At 41.8% G+C, this 18433-nt stretch overlaps 2 protein-coding genes across 6 annotated transcripts in view; both read left to right on the top strand.

The window, feature by feature from the left end:
• LOC111655578 (homeodomain-interacting protein kinase 3-like) overlaps positions 1-3987 on the top strand; it is a 31681-nt gene extending 27694 nt beyond the window's left edge. For all 4 annotated transcript variants that reach the window (XM_023407030.2, XM_023407032.2, XM_023407031.2 and 1 more), the window contains exon 18: positions 1-3987. This exon is cut by the window's left edge and continues 502 nt beyond it. In XM_023407030.2, coding sequence (XP_023262798.1) covers positions 1-89 — 89 coding nt within the window. In that variant the 3' untranslated portion in view covers positions 90-3987.
• Positions 3988-6891: 2904 nt separating this feature from the next.
• The window catches only part of kiaa1549la (KIAA1549-like a), a 96919-nt gene continuing 85377 nt past the window's right edge, over positions 6892-18433 (top strand). For both annotated transcript variants that reach the window (XM_023407027.2, XM_087174181.1), the window contains exon 1: positions 6892-7349. In XM_023407027.2, the coding sequence (XP_023262795.1) occupies positions 7097-7349 (253 nt within the window). In that variant the 5' untranslated portion in view covers positions 6892-7096. The remainder of the gene's footprint in view (positions 7350-18433) is intronic.

Raw genomic sequence — 18433 nt, forward strand, 5'->3', positions numbered from 1 at the left:
ACCCCTACATGGCCTCCCCAGCTGCCTACACAGGCTTCCCTCTGAGCCCCACCAAGCTCAGCCACCACCCCCAGTTCTCTTATATCTGAGGAGCAGGACGGGGCCGCAGCAGCACCTTCTGGTGAGGAGGGGCAATGGAAAATGGACTGGGGCTGCAACCTGGGCAGGTAGAGCTGGCACCAGAGCACAAAACGGACACTTGTGATGATGAAGATGAGAAAGACAAAAATATGGTTAAGGAGAAGGAGGATGGATAAGAATCTGTCATAGGGGATTGAGAAAGAAACGTAAAAGTAACAATGCTGAAGATAATGTTTTATGGTGTTTTGAGGACAAAGAAATTTACAGCCTCTGAAATCTGGAGGTTCACGTCAAATGTCAAGAGCAACTTCAGATCTGAAAGACTTCCCGTGAAATCATGTCAGCCAAGAGAGGAAACAATGATTTATTAAAACCACAAAGCTTTATAAGAGAGCATTACAAGAGTGAATTATTTCACAAACGATGATGATAAGGAAATTTTAATTAAGAATGTGTCCTTTGCACATTACCTCCTGTCATTTGTTGTTGTGTAGTGTTCAGACAATATGATCTAATTAGAGGCTGGAAATCACTTGTTGTCGTTGCTGTCAGATCGCTCAGCCTCCCCTTCCCTTTATCTTTGTTGCCTTGTAGCATGTGCTAGCCGGTCAGATCTGTTTGTTAAGCCATCCCAGTCTGTATTAACCAGGATCGAATGCTCCTGTCTTTGTTTCGGGCAGACTTTGCTGCTGCCATCTCCTAGTGCCTTAAAACCAGAGTCTATGACGTTACTTCAGGAGCTTATAGATTGTAAATTTAAATGGGCCTTTAGCACTTAACCTTCAGACTCTGATAACAATGGGCTTATTGGATAAATATGAGGATAATGCTTGTGGTAATGTTTTCATATTGGCAAATGTTGGACTTCAGTTTGCTTTCTAACTCAGAGTATGGATTTACTTTAGCTAGAGGCTGCACATTTAGGGCTTTGACTGAATGAGCTTTTTATGTACATAAAGAGTGATTTGATATTTTGATAATCGATTTCTATTCACTATAGTACTTAATTCATAACAGTATTGTCACTGTTTACTGTAACTGCAATACAATCTAGATAGCCTCTGGGTTGCTTAGTTTTTATTATTTTGCATTTAAGTTAGACTTGCAGTAATGCATTTTATGTTTTAGATTTTGGGAGTGGCATAGAATAAGAAAAATAAGATTGTTTTGTGTTTTTATTTTTAAATGCTTGTCAGTGTTTGAAATAACCTATCAGCTTACAGTATCATTGCTGGGCTATTGAGTGTTAGAGGTGTATTGGTAATTGTTTTAAATATTTGTGTGAGACGAACCTTTTGTCCATGTATTGAAGCCTGTTGTCAGTTTTGATACATTCCTTCAGGGTGGATGCATAGCCTTGATTATTTTTTGGGTTTTGTGTTTTTGATTTCCGGTGTGTAGTAGAGCTGCGTCTTTACCTGTCGTCATATCAAGCGGTATTTTACACCAATCAGCACCAAAGACTGTTCATTAATCATTTCTGAAGCATGGTCGCTACTATTTCTCCTTTCACCTCCAGCATACTGTTGCAGTTATCAACATTGGAATATATTGTGAGATCTCTATTTTAAAAATGAGGTTGAGGTTTTATTTTTCTGAGCTATGTTTGGCAAATTGTATTTGGAATGTATAGATAATAAGCTGCTATGTACTGATTATCTGCCACTTCGTAGCTGTGAATTTAGAGGATTAATCTCATTCTAGCCTGCATTCTCTCTTTTGTATTATAGTTCTGACGACTAGATACAATAGAAGTGGGTTTTATTTTTGATCATAGAGTGTATTGAATGCTATTCCTATATGCTAGTGCCTCTGTATATTGGCTTTGTTGTTTTGAAGTGATTGTAAACTGCTGTAATGGAAGTTATGAATTTTCTTTTTTTTTTATTCTGTTGCTTTTTGGTGTGTGTGCGTGTGTGTGTGTGTTTTTGTGCGTGTGTATTTAGCATCAGTATTTCAAATGTAGGCTGGGTTCACTCTTGGATTCTGTAACCGGTGTGTTGATGTATTTTTGTTTTTCTAGTTTTTCTTCTGATGACATTTTATTTCCGTTCTTGGACTGTATTTGCAACTCTTCGTACTGTACAACTAGTGCCTTTCTTCAAACAAGTGGCTGACAGATGACGTCTTGCATTGATATCAAAGCAGTCGGAAATTTGTTGACTAATTCCTTCTAAGGGGATCAGCTCCTATTTTCACATCACAAAACCCCAAAGTTGTTTGTTTGACTAAGTTGAGTTCTGAAAACAATCTCTTTTTTTTTTTTCTTACAGAATCCTAAGAAAGTACAAGTCAGGGAATGTTTTATTGTGCTCACCAAGAACACCGTGCAGTACTCAAAAACATAGGGCCTGAATATACACAAATGCAGAGCTTTATTCTCACACCGTGAATGTATTTGTGGAACTCAAGACATCTGTTTTTGGTTTGCATTTCTGATGGCTATACAGCATTTTCTCTCCTGTTGTGTTTGGGATGTTGATAGTTCCTGTATGCAGCTATTACCATTGGTAGATATCACCATGTGTTTCAGTCAGGGGTTGTTTCAAAATGCTTTATTCATCAATTATATTCAAGGTTTAGGTCCAAAGTTGTCCCATCCTAATCTACTCATTGTAACACATTGTTATGGTTTTGCTATGTTAAATAATGGGTTTATTTTGTCTGTTTGTCTAAATATGCTACTGTGTTGACGATCCTTAAGCAAACGAGAGGATGCACACTGTTGGGCTTGAAGTGCAGTATAGAATCCTAAATGATAGGTGCGTGTTGTGGCACAGTAATCAGTACTTAACTTCAAGGAATTTTTTCTTATTTTTTAACTCTGTGGTGTGCAGCCTCTCGTCAATTCCCCATATCTCTATTCTCTCTGTCAGCTCAGCACCTGTGATGAGATGAACATATGTACCACCTCAGTGATGCACCACACTGTAATCCCCTTCTACTTTGGGGTTGATTGCTTAGGGTAGATAATCCCACCTCCCTGCAGCTTTACACTGACGGTTGCATCATCAAAGTCACCAGAGGGTCACACAGTCCCAAATCCAAAGCTCAACAAGCACACGGAGCCCAGCAGCCTTAAGTGACAAAGCAGGCCTAAAGACCCTTCAAGTACTTAAGAAACATGAGGGGAAACGTAGCTCTCTGTGATGGAGGGCCTTTATTAGGCATTAGAAACCAGTCTCCCTTAACAAATGTAGATAAACTAGAATCCTCTCTGTTTTCTTATCAGTTTTTCAAAGACTAGTCGGCTGTCAGAGACGTGCAAATTGGTCCCAGGCCTGTATTCATTGGGTCCCCTCATGTCAAAACTGCTCAAAAACAAACAAACAAACAAACAAACAAAAAACAAACAAACAAACAAACAAACAAAAACAAAAAAACTCACCACGCATGGGTCATCTCATTTGGGTACTGGGCTGAAAAATAAATTGTGTGAAATTTGACTCCTAAGATACGTTTTGAGTAGATTTTGTACCACAACTATCTAATTATCATGTTGGCATTTATTGTATTTAGACACAAATATGTAGACATGATTGCTAAATTGAAACTGTTACTGTTCTAAATATGTGTAGTTTTGTGTGGCTTTATGATTTTTTTTTTTCTTTTCTTAAATGCTACACTAGTTTGACATGTAGCAACTGCACTGTGCAATATAAAACAATATGAGGACTGGGAAAATGATTATTGTTTGGATGTAATAATGTGTCTTACCAGTTTGCGGTCATTTTCTTTTCCCCCCTCTAGTTCTCAGTGAGTTTCAGTGTGACCAAGCCTTATGTACTTTGTCACAAAAAGCGGGTCCTTCTTGGTGACTCTTATTGGTGAGTGTCAAATTATGAATTGATGGTGTACTATGTCAAAATTCACTTTGAATTAAAAAAAAAAAAATCTTTTGCTTCATTCAATGTTTGTTGTCTTTGTTGATAAAGAAGTCATATTTTACAGTTTCATTGTGCATTTACTGGCATGTAGCAACAATATACAATAAAGGGCATTGTACTGTCTTATGTGACATCTCAAATTTTCTCTATTTGTATATTAAATGAACAATGCATTGATAGTTATATTTCTGAATTTAAAAAAATACAGTATTAGCATCGAAAAGCTGAACCTCCTGTAACTTATTAATACTTGAGTTAAAATTTTTTTTATAGTATTGGCTGATACATTTTATAAACATTAACACAATAACATATAGAAACCCATACATTTGTTTTTTTGTGACCTATATATCTTATAAGTGCGACATTTTGCAAATGAGAAACTTGTCAGTGCTCTCCAGTTAGCAAACTGACGTTGGCTCTGTTCTTAAATTATGTCTAATGTCTTCGGCTTTAGTTTCTTGTCACCTGTTGGCCTCCTTATATGTGCTGGTAACCTGGTACCAGTATATCAGGTTACTATGACAACGAGAGTGCTATAGGAATGAGCCCATGAGCCCTAAAGCCCGGAAGTAAGTTAGCATTTTAGCACTTCCGGTTCCCTCGCCCCGAAGATCTATAGGTTTTTTTGAATAGGTTTTGGCTAGATGATTGAAATAACGTCTGTGGTTAACACAAGCTCAAGACATTTTCACATTTTATTCTACGACATAAAATACGTCGGTAAACACCCGAATCGTGATTTCTTTAAACTTTTATGTCTTTTATTAAAAGCCCGGTTGCCATCAAGTAGCTAAATGAGACTACAGACATGTAATCATTAGTCCACTTTGACAGCCTCGTTGTGCTTATATTCGTGCTTTGGCAAACTCTTACTTATTTTCTAACAGGAAAGGCTTTTGTGGTGGTGACATTGAAGTCATGCCTAGCATTAGCTTTTTTTTTTTCTTTTACTTCTGGCAATTGTATTTAGACTCCCCAAATCGTAAAAGCGGATTTGTGAAGATCGTCGTGCTGAACAACACGTGTAAGTATCATATACGTTTGTTTGTCTTTGAGCTTATTTTCTGCAGTAATCGAAAAGAAAAACCATTAGCTTTTTGTGGAGGTAGCCAGGGTGATGCTAACTTCCGGGTTGGCCTACAAAAACGCCAGCTCTGAATCCGGTGTTACTAACGGTAAAGGGCGCGCGGGACTAGAACGAATCAACCGTGTTGCAGTTAGCCTCAAGCTCTTCCGTAGCCAAGGCACATTCACAGAATTAACACGACTTCGGACGTCGACTAGGTATAAAGCACTTCAACTAGGATAAGACATTCAAATATTTAATTAAATAAAAACATACTTTCAGTCTTTATCAGTGAACAATTAGCTTTTCACATTACTGTCTTTTCCTGCATCATTTCCAGGCCGCAATGAGTCATAGACTGTTTATAAAAAATATGTTGGAGCTCACCGGAAGTACTAAGAAACTGTATAAAACGAGCCATTTCACTGAATGTCCTAAGTGTATTTTAGCCATCTGTCAAATGAATTAATGTCATTGGTGTTATCATTTGTTAAGGTGTGTATTTGGCAGGCAAAAAGTAGTAACCTGTTTTTTTTGCAATTTGCAATTTGCAATTTATGCAACGAGCTGTTAATAATTTCTCACAACACTCCCTCTGTGCAGGTTTAGGCTAATGCACTTTGATGACATAACACAGTGTTTACAAATTAAGTGTCCTAGAGGGTGTTCCAGCAGCAAAACAATGATTCCACCATTATTTCTTTAACAGTAAATTGGGCACAATGGGAGCGGGTCTAATGATGAGTGTATTTCCCCGGCGTTGTTGTCATCCTACTTTGGTGACTGTGCACAGGCAGAGTGACATTGCCCTCAGCTCCCACCAGGGGCCGCCTGCCTCCTGCTGAACTCATATCTGCCAAAAACACATCTTACAGCAAAGCAGCGCTGGCGTCACAGCCTGCCTTGATTTTCAGTCCTTTAATGATGCAGAGGGCTTCACACTAAAGAGGAAAGAAAGACATAAGTGAGTAGTTTGGTCTCACATCTCCGTATTCAGTGGTTATATACTCAGTGACCGTATGGACCAGCCTGTTTCTGTCATTTTTAACCATAATTACATCAAACATGCAGGCTGCTAGAAGCTGTGTAAAGTTAGACGCAATAAGCCAAAACAAGACCGGAAGTTAGTTACTTTACCCATTAAAAATGAACGCTGTCAATTTGGGTTCCTTTTCTAATCCATTTGAGGACAGCTAATGCTGCATTCAGTCCATGTGAGCTAATCCAACAGAAGAAGTGCAACTGACTTTAGGTTATATTGAGATTTTTTTTAGTTAGGGTATAAACAGGCAGCATCCTTATAAATAACCTTTTCAGACCATTGGATATTGCATTTTACAAGTTATCCAAAGTAAAACCCTGGTTTAATAATTTACTGTGACTGGGGGAAGTGGCTGAGATCATAAATATTCCAGATGTTGATGATGATGATGAGTTTACTTTCATTTGTATGCTAGGCTTCAGTACTGAAAGAAAACAAAAACATGGTCTTTTATGTTGTTCCACATTGCTCTATTTTAAATGAAGTACCAGTTTCCATCCCAAGACCTGGATAACTCTGATAAATTCAAGGTTATCGCTTAGGATTTAAAGCTCTAGAGTCACAGATGTTAGACTTTATACAACTGTTCTCATTTGCTTTATAGTTTGCTTCTCCTACTAAACATATTTTACAGTGAAAAATCGCTGGAGTGCTCAGTTAACACCACCGTGCCAGATGCACCTCCAAGTAGGCTAAATATGACGCTTTTATTTTGAAGGCAGTATCAGCTGTTCCGGTATTGTAGCCGTGCATTGACGAAGCTGCCCGCAGAGATGGAGAGCGCTTTGCGGTCGCAGTAGGGACATCAGACTTAAGCGCGCTTACACATAGAAACACACACAGTGAGACGCATAGAGGGGGAAAAAAAATCTCTTTGTTTCTTTATCGACCCTCAGCCTCCAGCAGGCTCATGGAGAGCGGAGCCCTGCTTGTCCGCACCGGGGGCAGGTTGATCGGATGCCTTTCACCACAGCAGCGCCGTTAGATGTTTTCCATTCAGGATTAATTGGTTGACCAATGGCTCCTAAACATGCGCTCCTCTCCAGCAGCAGCAGCGGCAGCAGTGGCCCCGGGGTCGATGGGATAAATGTTAAAAAAGACCCCTGCTCTTCCTCTCCGACGGCATGGATCCTGGATGCGCGGATGGTGGCCGTGTGCACGCCGAAGAACTGGAAGAGGACACGGGCGCTGAATGGGATGACGGCCCGATGGTTTGTGACCATCGGCACGGTGCTGATGCTGATGATGCAGAGCTCCTTGGCCGCTGACGGTAAGACATCGATGCTTTGTTATTGTCCAACCTGTGAGAGTGGCCCGTTATTCCTTATAATCATACAAATAGACCATAAATAACACACGACCAGCAGCCTGTAATGCGCTGAATGCTCTGACTCCTATTCCAGTCTCAAGCTGCCTTGATTTATGCTATTATTAATGCAGATCTTCATTAGCCAGTTTAGGAGAAAATGAACTTGTGGAAGATTTCATCAGACTTTATTTGACATAAATGATAACCATTAACAACAACAGCTGTGTTGTAAAAGACGGCAGTCGTTTTGATGCGCCTGGCGCTGCTTTGGTGATCTTTGAGGGCTTTGTTATTATTCTCATAGCCTGTATTTTTTATGAGTCTGATTAATTGGTCCGGCAGCGTTTAATATATGTGTATTGTATATTTACAATACCATCGGTGCGGCAGCACACAGGCCCTAACCGATGTCACGTCCCCAAACACGCAGCCGGAGCGCACGGTGGACCGCAGCGCTGCGCCGCGCCGCACCGCGCCGCGCCACAACACTCACCGCTGCCGCTTAAAGAGGAAACTTTTTATTCATTCATAGAGCATTGAGCCCCGAGGTCGTCAACCTCGAACATGATCCATAGGGGACGTGTTCATAGTCAGTACGGATAAAAAATGTATGATCTCCGTGTCCTTACAGCCATCCAAGGAAAACAGGAAAATAGCAGCGAAGATGGTCACATTTCCAGTCATGATGCTTTGACTCCAGCTCTTTGTCCTTTGTCATGATATTTATGATTTACTGACACAAAACCAATCCGTAGTTTATGCTTTTGAGCCTGAGCCTGAGAGGCTTCTGATGGGCTTTTTGGCAGCATAAACCTCAGCTCCTAACCTTCAGACATTTGCATTTCATTTTGAGCTGGTTAAACCCTGGAGTAGGCCCTGACTACACATGTCAAGTTTGCCTTTTGAGAATTTCTTGAAAACAAATTAATATCAAGGATAATTAAGTATAAATACAACTGACATACATGTACACACAAAGTTTGTTTACACAAAGCAGAAATTCACAAAATACAGCTGTAAATGCATCTGTCATCCATTGAGAATCCAAGCAGGTCCAGAGCTATTCACAGATGCATCTGGCAAGAGTCAGTTCACCCAAATAACAAAAACAACTATCTCCACTTCACATCTGTGGTCACCAGCAATGCAGGGTAATTCTATAGTTTTATTTATGATTGTCTGGGCATAATCACCCCTCAGACTCTTGATTGAGTGAATAGTATTTTAATGTTGGTGCTTGCAGCACTAAGGATGACATTTGAAAAACTTAAATGTCAAATGTCCTGTCTCTTTCAAGGAACAATAACTCTCTGGATATTTAACAGAGAGCTGTGGAAGCTTGTCACTATGAGACAAGGTGCTGCGGACGTTTTCTTAAATCTTGATTTTTATTTTACATTCTCAGTTAAAATGACCCGATAAAACAAAAAAACACAGTAAATATAACGAGTCTGTGTTCAGTACAAAAACAAAATGCCATTAGTCAACACAACTGGTGCCACCGTAGCAAAATGTCCTCTACACACTCATTAGTCCCACATCTCAACATGCCTTTAAAGTCAGCTTTCTCATTTTCCCAAAATTGATGAATTGGAGGACAAAACCAGAACAAATGGCCCTTTTTTTGTTTCTGATTAAATTGCTGACTGGTTTACCAGCTGTTCTGCTGGCTTGTTGCTGTTTTATATTTTGATAGTTAATTAAATGATTCATTGGCTGAGTCGCTCGCTCAGAGTGAGGCAGTCTGAAGTAGACTCTCTCTCTCAGTACCACCTCGGCAACCTCTCTATTAACTTTCAAATTGGAAAATAATGAAATACCGGCTCCTCTTCTTAACACATGCCATCCATCCTCTGGGTGACATTCGAGAGTAATAAAGACAGACTGCGCCCCTGCGTTAAGCACAAATGTTTAAGATGCAGACGCCTTTGTTGAGCGTAGATTTGAGAATGAAAGCGGAGCTCCGGAGTATGGAGAAGATTGCCAAAGTATTTGGAGTATTTGGCAGTTTATCAGTTTACCAGCCTCCCCAGTTAAATCTGAGCAAATCGTCCCACTCACTCTCAACGTATCCTCTTTTGTATCGTCCTTCTGTGCCACTTAAAAGCAAGCGTTTCCATAGCATGGCTTGGGGAGATTTGACTTTCTCTCTCTTACCTGGTTACTCAAGCATTCAGCTGCTTCAGGTCTTTTTTAGAGCGAAAACGTTCCCGTTGTATTTTTGTATTCTCCATTTATAACAAAGAAAGATGTTTTCGTGGGCTGATGTTTAACTGGTGGTGAGTTTGATTTATGTGTGTGTGTGTCAGCATTTGAGTCTGCAGGCACATACAGTACGTGTGTGTGTGTGTGTGTGTGTGTGTGTAGGTGTTTTCTTTAATAGGTCTACAGAGATCTTCAACCTCAGTCAATAGCTGAGATCTATTGGTCCGCGTTACCATGGCAACAGATCCGCATCTAGTACTTTTCTCACTGTGCGTCTGCGTTTGTCAGTCAGGGTTGAAATAACATCTGAGTAAGTGCCAGGTTAGAGTCTGTTGCCTAATCATCAGCGTCAGATGACACACCAGTGGAGATAAAACACACTCTGTGGGGTGTGAACTGAACTCAAACGTTGTGCTTCCAGCTGCTAAACATCCGGTCTTCTGTTCTTTTCTGAGACATTGACTTACATACAGTTATTTTAGCACGTGATGCCTTTTCACCTCTTTCTGCTCTAGAAACTCTTTACAAACGGTTCAGGTAGCCAGGATTTACGCGCGGCGTCCAGAGGTGCTCTGGGGAATAAAGGAAGATTAAGAGACTGGACTGCGGCCAGTTTATAATTTGTTCAAAATGAACATGAGCGAGTGGCAAGATGGTCGATTGTCTTTTGTTTTCGCATCTTTCCCCAATGAGTCTGTAACGGAAGAGCAGCCTCTCGGTTTGTAAAGGAATAGTCTGAAGGTGTAGTTGCTGCAGAGAACACATGAATACAAGGACATGCATGAAAGAAGAACCGCTGTACTAATGGTGAGATTGATTTTCAGTGTGAGATACCAAAACATTCAAGAAAAGTTGAATCCTGGGCAAGTAGTCTGACAGTAGATGTTGTGGTTCCTGCAGACGTTTCACTTCTCATCCAAGAGGCTTCTTCAGACCCGTCTGACTTGTGAGGACACTGAGGTATTTAACCTCCTCTCCAAACTGGCAGCGCACTATTTTCAAAAACCAAAAATGATAAACTACTTGATTTTCATGATATTTGGAACCATGATTCATCTCTTTACATGCCAAGTATAAGACGACATGTTTACTTGGGTTTTTTTTTGGCATTAAATGGAGGAATCAGACAAACCCTCTGGAGTCTAATGCCCTGAGCAGGACAACCAGAAATCCATTGATAAATCCTCTGCTGATCATCATTTATCCACTGTCATCAATTAAAGTGATCGATTGGGCTGATTAGGTACAGCAAAGCTTGGCTCCTCTGCCTCCCCTGGTTTTTCCGAGAGTGGAGGAGTTGGCTGGGAATCAGAGCCGGAGAGAGAGTCGGCGCTCGCTCGCGCAGTCTGATTAAAAGTTTAGTGTCTGCAGCCAGAAGTCAGAAGAAAAGCGATGTTAACAACGTTACAGCTGTTGTGTTACCTGCCTCTACAAGAGAGAATGAAAGAGAGAGAGCAGGTAATCAGTCCCATTCAGACGTTTGCTGAGGCTGAATTTTAATGTGACGTGCCAGGGTCGATGCAATTTCGGCTCCAAGTAAAGTTTGGCTCCGAGATAGCGTCTCATGCACGCTGCTCCTCCATAACCAATACAGTCGCACGTATTTCATATCAGAGCACTTGATGTTGAAAAAGCTGATTTGGGAACAAAGCTGTGCAACAGTGACACATACCAAATCTGGGGTTGGCACTGCATTATCAAAAGGATAAAATCTATAAATATTTATCTTTTTGCGGAGCTTTATCAAATGTGAAAGGAAAATGAGTTTATTGTGTATTTTCCTGCATATGTCAATTTTTTTTTTTTTAGAAGATTTGACTCATAATTGTGGTGAATTCCACAAGGTTCATCATGCACTTAGGCTCAGTGCTCGTGTTTAATGCACGGAGACTGTCAGATTTGATACCTCTGAAAACTCTGATGATGGTTGACAGATGAGAACGCTTGCTGTGCTACAACCTGCTCTATTTGATGTCAGTTACTCGGCTTCATAAGGATTCCCGCTCACACACGATTGCTCAGCGCATCGGTTTAGAAACTCTTGACAAATTGAATGAATGACAGCACATGATCTGCTGCGCTCTCTTCGGCGCTCGAGTAAATAACATTTCCAAGATTCAATCCAAAAGGTTCCCGAAGCCGCAGTTCATTTCTGCTCAATTTATTTTGTGTCAAGCCATGTCTCTGGAAAAAAAACAAAAAAAACACATCACCAAACACTGGGAAAATAAAGCACAGTGCTGTTGCAGGTTTGGATATTTTTCATCCACTGATACAGCCAGCACTCATGATCCATGGGTCATAATGCTAGCAGTAATGCACAAGAGGTTGTCCTCCATTTTTGTCCAAATACTGTTAAAAATTCACATTAATAAAGCCACACTGTTCATGTCATTGGTTCATCGTGATGAACACATACAGTGGCTCATTTTGAGCCGGTCCAACACACACTGTCCTGCTGCCATTAATATTCACCAGAGCTTTAACTGCGACTGGTCTGTGGTGGAAAACAGCCTCTAAAAATGCACTAATTACTTTCGTTTGAGTAACGTTTGCCTAAACTACAGAGCCCCGGGGCCTCATGTATAATCCTGTTCTCACAAAACAGGGGGATTGAAAGATGCAAAGGTGAACATCTTCTCAACGGAAAAGCAACAAACTGACTGTGCACACCTGTACGGAAACTCTGACCCAGGTGTGCGAACATTTTGTAGACCTGACTTTGGGAAAGTGGCGACACAGATTATTCACAGATAATTTCACTTCATATCACGTTGTGGATAAATCATTTAGCCACGTCACAAACGTTCAGGCCCGCAGCTTTTTGTTGTTTATGTGCTTGAAGTGAAACACTAATTATTCCATAAGCACCTTTCTATCTCAAAATATACGTGCCGTCTCAAATCATAGTGATTCAGAACCGTGCGATGCTCAAACTCAGTCCACTCAAATGGCCTCACCTTTACCCACTATCAACCATGAATGCGCTGATTTTCTTTTTATCTCAAAAAAAATCAACTGAAGAAATAATCATCAAATCGCCTCAAGTTTCTCTTTAAACCTGCAAGACCAAAGCATCTGCAGACAAAGCAACAAAAGCAAATCGCCTCAGTGACCACGGTCTGTCGGGGCCACCATGCAGCCGCACAGAGCTCCCTAGAGACACACACACACACACACACACACACACACACTCTCAGTGCTTTCTCTAAGCACGTTACCCAACACCTCTCTGCCACCTGCACTCGTCAGCAGTGAAAATGAGAGAAGCACCGCTGCGTTGTGAAGCTAGATGTGGTGTTTTACGTCATGTTAAGACATCCATTGTGTGGTCTGATTGTTTATGCATGCAGTAATGAGCTCCGGTGTCCCTGTGCCTCTATTGTGTGCAGTTTGACGCGTCCACCTCCACGTCGGACTGCATTGATTGATTTTGGAAATTGTCCTGTTTGTTATATCAGCTGTTGCAGCCCTCGGCCTCTACACCTTTTGTTTTGGTTGCCTCCATTCTCCACAGGAACAATATGTCTATCAATATACAAGAGGGATTTGCATTGACCACTCATGGTTAATTGTGTTTGTGTTTTTGGGCGAAGGCTTGCCAAAGGAAACACATTTTCAAGCTGACTGTGATTTATAAAGGGAAGAGGTATGCACACAGTTTTATAAATCTTTTGTTGTTGTTGTTGTTGTTAAACACCAATTGTGGCTTTTGTGTGCAGGTAAACTTTTGCTATGAATCCTACACACTGTTTTATAAATGAGGCCCCGGCTGCAGGAGTTACTGAGCTTTTTCTTTTTCTTTTTTTGAATTAAACAATATATCCATCACCTACACAACAAATGGGCTTGTGGGTGAGTGCTACAGACATGATAGGAAAGTCAAGACTCGAGTTGCATTGGTTTTGGTCTCTTCGTGATATTTGTGGATAAGAAAATGCGGAATAATGCCAGCCTCATCTTTTAAGCCTGATCTTCAGTTTAACCACTAACTCAGTGTTAAGCATCCACATTGTTACCGATGGTCTAATGTTGGTGTTGATTCAGAAACAGCGGTGGAGTCGTTGATCCCCACCATGTGATTTAAATGGACGTCGGGCTGCAGGTCAAAAGTAAACACTTCTCATTTCGACTTCTCTTATTTACGAACCGTGTGTCGTCTGAGTGGCTGACTGCGGCCACAGAGTAGTAGACACTCGGAAACAACAGCAGGGAGGAAGGAAAGTTTTTTTTTTATTGTAGATGAGCTGCATTTGACGAGAGTTGGAGCAGCAACCTGTCAGCAAGGGAGGAGGACAGGACTATCAATCTGTTATTGCCTCGAGGACAAAGGTTCTCATGTTGGAGCTTTAATTTATGGCAGCTGCTCGCGCTCAGACATCAGCTGTGCCTCCATCGTATTGACGCTCCTCTGCTCCGTTGTTGTGCGTCCTGCGTCTGAGGAGCTCAGGTGATCCGAAGTGCAGCCATACATCTGAGAGGATTCTGGCTGGAATTGATCCAAGGCCAAAGATCCTGCATGTGGTCCCAGAGGCAGGATATTGGGGGGGGGGGCTGAGCACTGCATCATCCCCGCACATGTTCTCAGCATTAAAGCAGCAGTGGCTCATTTTACACGGCTCTGCTTGGCACTGCTTCTCTGTGCCACTCTGATTGTGCTCTGCTGGAGCTCTTCACTCCGACGTGAAAAAGAGGTGAATCTGGTGGAAGTTTGGCTTTTACATGTGACATTAGATTTAAACCAGGATCATGAAGAAGAATCAGACAGTGTGAAGCAGTGGAGACTTAATTATGTAATCGACACCAATGATTATGTAATGTGCTGCGAGAAAGACATTTGTCACAATACAATCTCATTGTTTTTTTACACCTCCATTTTCTCATGGTGTTGTCAGTCCTCCTTCCAATATTTGTGGTTTTTTGATGCATCTGTCCCTCAGAGACTCTTCTTCACTGCAGGGAGACTGTGTAATGATGCTCGCTGTCAAGTTAAAACGTCTCTACTGGCAGCGCTGCCGACTCACTGTTGCCAGGCAGAAACGCAGAGGAGCAGCTTTATTATAGAAGACAAGATAAGTGCCGATGATACGACTGACACAACTCTGTCTGAGTTACTGCACTACTGTGTTTTTGTGGTTGTGACCAAACTAAATATCTCTGACGCTGTGCTTCCCCTCCATTACACAAATAATCATGCAAAAACACACACACACACACACACAACGTCACACTCAGTTTCATCAGAGTAACAGACAGATTTTTTCTGCTGCACTCTGGAGTTAGTGATTTATTTCTGGAATATATATATATATATGTGTGTGTGTGTGTGTGTGTGTGTGTGTGTGTGTGTGAAAATGAGGAAGATTGAGGAAGACTTGAAGTCAAGGAGGGAACAGGAGAGCGACAGAGGTTTCGCATGCAGATCGTAAATACTGTATTTCCCCGGCTTCTACATTACATTATGTGTGGCAGGGCCCCTGTTATAAATCAAACAGGGAAGGCAGTAGCTCTTTTGGATAAATTGATTTTATAATCCTAATTAGCCACACTTTGTATTTTTCTAATCTGCGGGGGCTCTGAGAGGTTGCATGTTTCCTTGCTGGTGTGTTTTAGGAAGGTTAATTATTTTCCAACTGTCTCATTGGAGAAGCACTTTGATGTACAAAGCATCTTTACATGAGAACCCTTATCATGTTCAAAGCTCACTCATGTGTGCACACGGCACACAGTACGGAGTCTGCTCGGTGTCATGCAATGTGAGGTTCGTGAAGTGTGTACATCTTCACGGTGTCTATAGAGACTCCAACACGCAGAAGGAGCGTTCAGCAGCAGGCGTTTAGCTTCCCGCGGTACACTACAGACATCTGCGTGTGTGTTGGTGTGTCATACTTACCTCCAGATGTTGTGTAATGCAAGAGGGGGGGGCGAATTTTAATTACCCTTTGTGTTGACCAGTGAACCTGTGCACTGCACGTAGTAAAGGAAAGGAGTGAAATTGATATTTCATGTAGGCAATTCACCCTAATTACACGCAGAAGTATAATTTCTCACTTAGCGATATCTGGTAGTTTGTGGTTTATTTGCGGACTATTAGCTCATGTGCTAAAGACAAGGGACACATAGAGAGGTATTGAGGTCAAAAGAGATTTGATGATATTCTACTGTTCCTACTGAATATAAAGCTACACCTCAAGCAGCAAGTTTGACTCCACATTTTGCTTGTATTTAGTCTGGACCCTCGATACAGGAGCGTTTAAAGCCGTCAGAGGAGCAGGTGACCTGTGGTTTAAATTCAGAGACTATAAAGAAGGAAATCATTTCAATCTTGTGAAAACCACGTATCTGTATATATGTTTACGTACAAATCGTGGCTGCGCACGAAACCTCCTCCCTCGTTCACTCACTCATTTTTGCATCTACAAAATAAAATGCCTGACGTGGCATTGTGGGATTGTTAGCAGGACGTAGTGTTAGTGTACAGGCCGTGATATAGAGGCATAAATTTGACGCTTGCAATTTGAACTCTCAAATAAAACGGCGACAGTAAATATAGTTCACAGTTATAGTAAATAAGTAGTGATTTGTGAGCCTGTGATTACACATGCACACGCTTGGTAAAAAACCTACGCGGACGGTTTTAGTTGACCCTGCTTCAGTCGTAGGGTCCCGGTGTTGTGCTTGTTGACTCACTCTCACACTGTCATTGCTTATACCGGGACGCCGTTGTCCATGTTATTAGTAACACCTGTGCTGTGAGACATTCTCAGCAGAGCTCCAGCCGCCTTCACACCTGAGGAGAGGATCTGATCAGCCGGAGAAACTCAAACACCCGTGTGAGTGTGCTGGATCTTTCAGATAATACTTCTTCTTTTGAGATAAATAAATATCTTTTTAAAGCTTAAAAAAAATAATATCTGAACCCACAGTAAATGAGAATTTAATTGAATGACCAAATTTAAAAATACACAGCTTATTTATATTCTCTTTATTTATTTGATGTACATTTCCCTTAACTTTGTTGTTTGTGCGTAGCTCCACGTCCATTATTGTTCATGTCTGTTCTTTATTGATTACAAACCCTGTTTCACACACGTTATGAAATATTACACAGCATTACTGGTGTGTTCTCTTACTTTGCCCTTTACATATATTGCACATGAAAATGCTAATAAAATACCTGCACTTGTAAAGGCAGGGGGTCAATACTACAAACACTTTTCATTCTTGTTTTCGCGACACTCAGTCCGTCAGCGGCGTCTCAGAAACATGAACAAAATTCCCAAGAAATGTGACGGTTAGAAGGAACAACTGAGAGAATTAAGCTGCTGATCCCAATGTGAAACGTCAGTCATTATTTCATAGCTGTTACAGCACTAATGGAAATTTGTTCCCAGATCCTATTAGTGATTTTTTTTTTTTCAAGGTCAGGAAATCTATTTCATAACAGCAAGTTGAGAGAATTGTTTGGCGCTTGCGGAGGTTTGTGCTTTTAGTTCAGTCTAGCTGCGTGATTGAATTGATGGAAAAAAAAGGTTTTGGCGTGACACCCATCATCGAATGATTTTCACCATGAGGTGGCGAAACCCCCCCGCCCCCCCCGTGCAGGCAACAAATGATAGATCCCCTCCCATGATGGAGAGCACACACTGTCCCCGGTAATGACAGCTGAAGGGGGGATGAAGTGTCAACCCTGGAATTGGAAATTTCCCTCTGGAGCGGTCGGGGGGGGGACGTGCTGAAAGACGGCAGTAGTCAGAGAAGCGAAGAAGTTTCATTTCCTGATTGGTTAAATATGAAGAGAAGCGACAGGAACCATCAAACGTGGAAAAGACTGACAGCGTGAGTGACAGAAGCCGACTTCCTTACTCAACGCAGCCTGTGAAGAAAAAAATATATATTCAAAAGCGTGACGCTCACTCGAGAGCAGCACCGTCACCATCATCGCCATCGCTGGCACCGTACTCATCGCCACTGCTGTAATGGCTGTGTCTTTGTCAGAGAAATGAAAACCAGAGAGGTCAGTCATACATTAGGAAGCTGAAGCTGAAGCAAGGCTCAGTCCTTCAGAGCCTGGAGTTTCCCCTCCACACACTGTCGTCCTTAGTCGAACGTGAGGCTCCTTCAGTGATTTGCACTCTTGCCCTCAACCTCAGGACGACTTTTTCCCTCTGTCGCTGCAATGAAGTCAAATAAAAATTAGGTGCGTTGCTTTTGTCTGCTTTTGTGCAATCACACCGACTCTAGATGCGTGCGCCTCACTCCGCCGCCCTGTCCCCAAGACGTGTTTGTGTCGTCCAATCGGGCTCCGGCCCTCCCGAGTTGTTCCCCGCCGTTCAACTAAAAAAATCAGCAGCCTCCAAAAAATCATCCAGGACACAGAAAAAAATTGCAATCCAGCTTTGCGATGACCGTGACAAGAATCAATTTGTCCCGATGAAACTTGTAAGGTAGAAGCTTTTTCAGCTGGATGAGTTCCCGCGTGCCCGCAGGAGGTTTGTTTCGGCCTTCAAGCAGCTCGACAGACAGGCAGTGGGGATTTATTGCTGCTGGAGCATCTGAAAAAGAAAAGCACGGGGGGGGAGAGCGAGAGACACAATGAAAATTTAATCAGCCACTGCTTCTTAAGGGTCAACTGGGAGAGAGAAGGATTTATAGCTGCTTGGCCTCCTCTCCTTCAACTTACCATGTATCACCGCAGCTGCTCACCTCCCTCCTGCACTCTATCACTCACTCACTGCTGCGTGTGTGTGTGTGTGTGTGTGTGTGTGTGTGTGTACCCATCTGTCCTCAAGTGTCTTTCCATTTGTGTTTCTCCTGTGTGAGGAGACCAAACGAATACT

The sequence above is a fragment of the Seriola lalandi genome, unplaced genomic scaffold (assembly GCF_002814215.2).
Source record: "Seriola lalandi dorsalis isolate HSWRI2012SDOR001 ecotype SW California unplaced genomic scaffold, Sedor1 jcf7180002054325, whole genome shotgun sequence".
In the NCBI taxonomy this organism is placed as follows: domain Eukaryota; kingdom Metazoa; phylum Chordata; class Actinopteri; order Carangiformes; family Carangidae; genus Seriola; species Seriola lalandi.